Consider the following 3527-nt stretch of genomic DNA (forward strand, 5'->3'; position numbering starts at 1 on the left):
TATGTTGGATAATTTACTGCTTCATTCCGATTTATCACAGTGTCGATTGGCACATGATAGTGATACCTTCTCCAGCTATACCAGCTCGAATGCTGCACTTAATAGGCGTCGTGAGTTGCTGCCTCAAGGTGGATCGGTCAATAACGAGTATTACTTTCAACAATGCTGCAGAAAGTTTTCCGTATTTTATTTCGTTGTAAAGTTTTCCGCCACATAAAAACCGTGATCGCGTATCGTATTTAATGCACTTGCGAATCGATGGTTCAACTCAACACTGAATACTGTAAAATTCGCCCTCTCTTTACCAAGTGCATTTCCCGTGCACCCGTCTGTTACTGGCCGTGCCGTCGCTTGATGTTGACCAAATGCCCGGTACCCAGCTTTAGCGTTACGGCGAAAGAAAGACGCAACCGACCGCTCAAGGTTAACGGGGTGGTGAGCTTGTACGTCCGCAGAACCTGCGTGACCATAATCTTCATCGCAAACATACCGTACCGGTAGCCGATGCAATTCCGGGGCCCACCACCGAAGGGAAAGTAGCTGAACGGATGGCGCTTGTGGACCGCGTACGCCGCCGGCTCGAACCGATCCGGATCGAACCGATCTGCCCGCTCGCCCCACAAATCTTTCCGCCGGTGCACGTTCAGAATGTTGATGAGTAGCGTCACGCCGGCCGGAACGTCGCACCCGCCGAGCGACATCGGTTCCACGGTTTCCCGACCGATCAACGGAGCCACCGGAAAGAGTCGCATCGTTTCCTGGATCACCTGCTCCAGGTAGTGCTGCCTCGAAATTGTGTCGTACGAGATGTCCTGCGAATCGGTGTCGTAAACTAGTGCCATTTCGTCGTACACTCGTTCCTGCAGCTCGGGGTGCATGGCCAACATGAGGAGAATGTACGCAACCTGGTTCGCGGTCGTCTCGCTACCCTAGTATTTTGTAGACCACAAATAAGCCAAAAATATAAGATTGCATCAGCCACGACCCCTTTGCGCACAGTCCGATTGGACACGCTGAGCTACGCACTGCTGCAATGATGGTGTAGATGTGGCTTTCGATTTCCGCCATCGAAAGGTCGTCCCCGTTGCGTTGCATGTTAAGCAACTGATCGAGGAACACCATCGGCTTCCGGTAATTTTCCTCTTCATCAAGAAGCGTCTTTTCCGAACGCTGTTGGCGCAGTTCGTCCTGGCGTTTGTGTAAAATCTGTAACGCGCGTGTCAAGCGGTCAGCGGGCGCATTCAGACCATACCTTGAGGTTCCACTCACCGGTTCAACAACTTGTTCCACCTTGTGCCGGAGCTTCTGCATTTCTCGGTAGCGAGGTGTCAACGCGAACAGTAGGTCACTGTAGAGCATCACGTTGAACACGCGACTGCCCATGATGGAGCCGATTTTTTCAATGTCCTGACACAGCCCGCGTGACTGGGGATCGTCGGTGATGTCACTTTTCAGCGAGCTGGCGCACACCATCTCCAGCGTGCACTGCGCAGTGTAGTGAAGGATGTCGAACGGACGGCCGTGCTCTTCCTCCTTGGCCATGCGACTTACCATCGTTCCGGCGCTACGGCTGAAGATCGATATGAAGCTGACCAGTATGCGCTGGTTGAAGGCTGGATTCAACAGTTTGCGGTACAACTTCCAGTCCACATCTGTGATGAAAAGGATTCGAAACGGAATAAGCCAGGGTCCAACGCTAGACCCTGCATACGTGCGTCCGAATACGTACAGCGGGAAGACACGAGTCCATAGTCCATCTCCAGGAACCGATAGAAGAAAGCCTTGTTCTGGCTCGAGGCTGAGGTCAAAGCCTGCTGGATGATATCCGGGTCCGAGAGGCACAGGATCGTCTTCGGTCCGAGAGTCAGGCGGAACATTTTGTCGTACTTCCGGTACAGCTCACACACCACACTGAACGTGCGCTCCTCGGAGCCCATGAACAGATGCGAACAGCCAATGAGCGGATAGCTTCTGGGTCCAACAATATCCTTCACGGAGCTGCGGGTCACTCGGGCCCAGCACCAGAAGAGCGCCACGAGCACAACGATTGCTGGTATGAAAAACATGTTCGAACCTTCCCGTTCAACCGACGGTTCCAAACTGAGACCTAGCCACCCAACGTACCGATGGCGTGTAGGATCCACGGAACAAGCCACATCATCTTTGCTTTAATGTAACTCGTTTGATGTCAACCGTTTTAGGACCAAAAGCTAAGTACTGGCACAAAAAAAAACCAACAGTTGCTCTGCATTTGCGTAGTCTCAGCGGTTCACTGTTGAAGGCGAAGGTCAAAGACATGGTCACGTTTTTGACGCAAGCAAAAAGGAAAAAGAAGAGAGTAGTTCACGATGTTCGTGAACCTTGTACTTGGTGTAATCAACGTGTCTAACCTATCTGACGTGGTATCGTGTTGCGTTTGACAGAAACGTGGTTGGTTCTCCGATCGACTGACGGGGCGAAGGTCTTTGCTCCTAGCAAGGATGAACCCACCATCCAAATCGGTGACTAACTTTTATACAAAGGTGAGTGAAATCAAACAGATTCAAATGACTTTCTTTGAAGTAAATTTTGTAATCTTATCTTAATTCTTACTTGCTGAAATATTTTCGAATATTGTATAATTATTTTTGCAATAACAGATAAGCGCTCCGAAACATATCAAACTGTATGGCCTATATCATCGGTTCACAGTTGATCAACAATCAATCAACAGGAAGCTTTTGGTAACGGTCTTTGCAACTGTGTGAAGTGTTTTGACTAGAGCCTGGAACCAAAAGCGTTCCAATCCTCTACCATTTTGAGTTGGAGCTGTTGTGTGCGCTGTTAATTGCATCAAGTTTGTTTACTGCAAGCATCTGTTGCGTCTGTCGACTTGTTTGTGCAGTCAATGAGCGGATAGTAGAAGCTGTCTCGCCACCGCTACTGTGCCATAAAAATATTATGAATGACCCGAGGTTTTAATTGTACATCTTTACGGTGCGCCGCTAATATGCATGAGATACGTTTTAGATCCGGTCCTTAGGGCCATTACTCTAGCTAGGATGCCTTCAACTCGCCATCAATGAACCTTAGCTGCTCCCTGAATTGCCCGAGTTTCTCACTCTTTCTCTATCTCTCTGCTGTCTGTTTTTTTGTTTTGCCTCCAATGAGAGCAACATGAACGGAAACAGTCAATAAACCTTTGTAGACTCATGCGTTTTTCATGTAAATGCACCACAAACCTGCTACGTACGATTGGCATGAGTATTTCATTCTCGCCACCGGCCTTCTCTCGCAAACTCTAGTATTGCTTAGCATAACGCATGGACTAGGAATGTTCTTCAATTATATTTTATCATTTGCCCGAACCACATTCTAGTATTATGAATCCCCAAGGCTGAATCCCGCTCGAGATTGTTTACCATTTCGTTGTAACGAACATTACAGCTGCTACAAGACGGTATCCTTGTATAGAAAGCGCCTCGAATAGAAACCCCAACCAGTTCATATTCAACTAAAATGTGATAAGATGCCGAACAAATAGCGCG

General features: G+C 48.6%; 1 protein-coding gene across 1 annotated transcript in view; it reads right to left on the minus strand.

Moving 5' to 3' along the window:
* Positions 1–332: 332 nt before the first annotated feature.
* LOC131207491 (uncharacterized) overlaps positions 333–3527 on the minus strand; it is a 13227-nt gene continuing 10032 nt past the window's right edge. The window contains exons 8-11 of the mRNA XM_058200105.1: positions 1730–2107; positions 1270–1652; positions 1027–1206; positions 333–929 (exon numbers count right to left, since the gene is read on the minus strand). Of these exons, the coding sequence (XP_058056088.1) occupies positions 333–929; positions 1027–1206; positions 1270–1652; positions 1730–2107 (1538 nt within the window). The remainder of the gene's footprint in view (positions 930–1026; positions 1207–1269; positions 1653–1729; positions 2108–3527) is intronic.

This window comes from Anopheles bellator, chromosome 2 (genome assembly GCF_943735745.2).
Source record: "Anopheles bellator chromosome 2, idAnoBellAS_SP24_06.2, whole genome shotgun sequence".
NCBI classification, from domain to species: Eukaryota; Metazoa; Arthropoda; class Insecta; order Diptera; family Culicidae; genus Anopheles; species Anopheles bellator.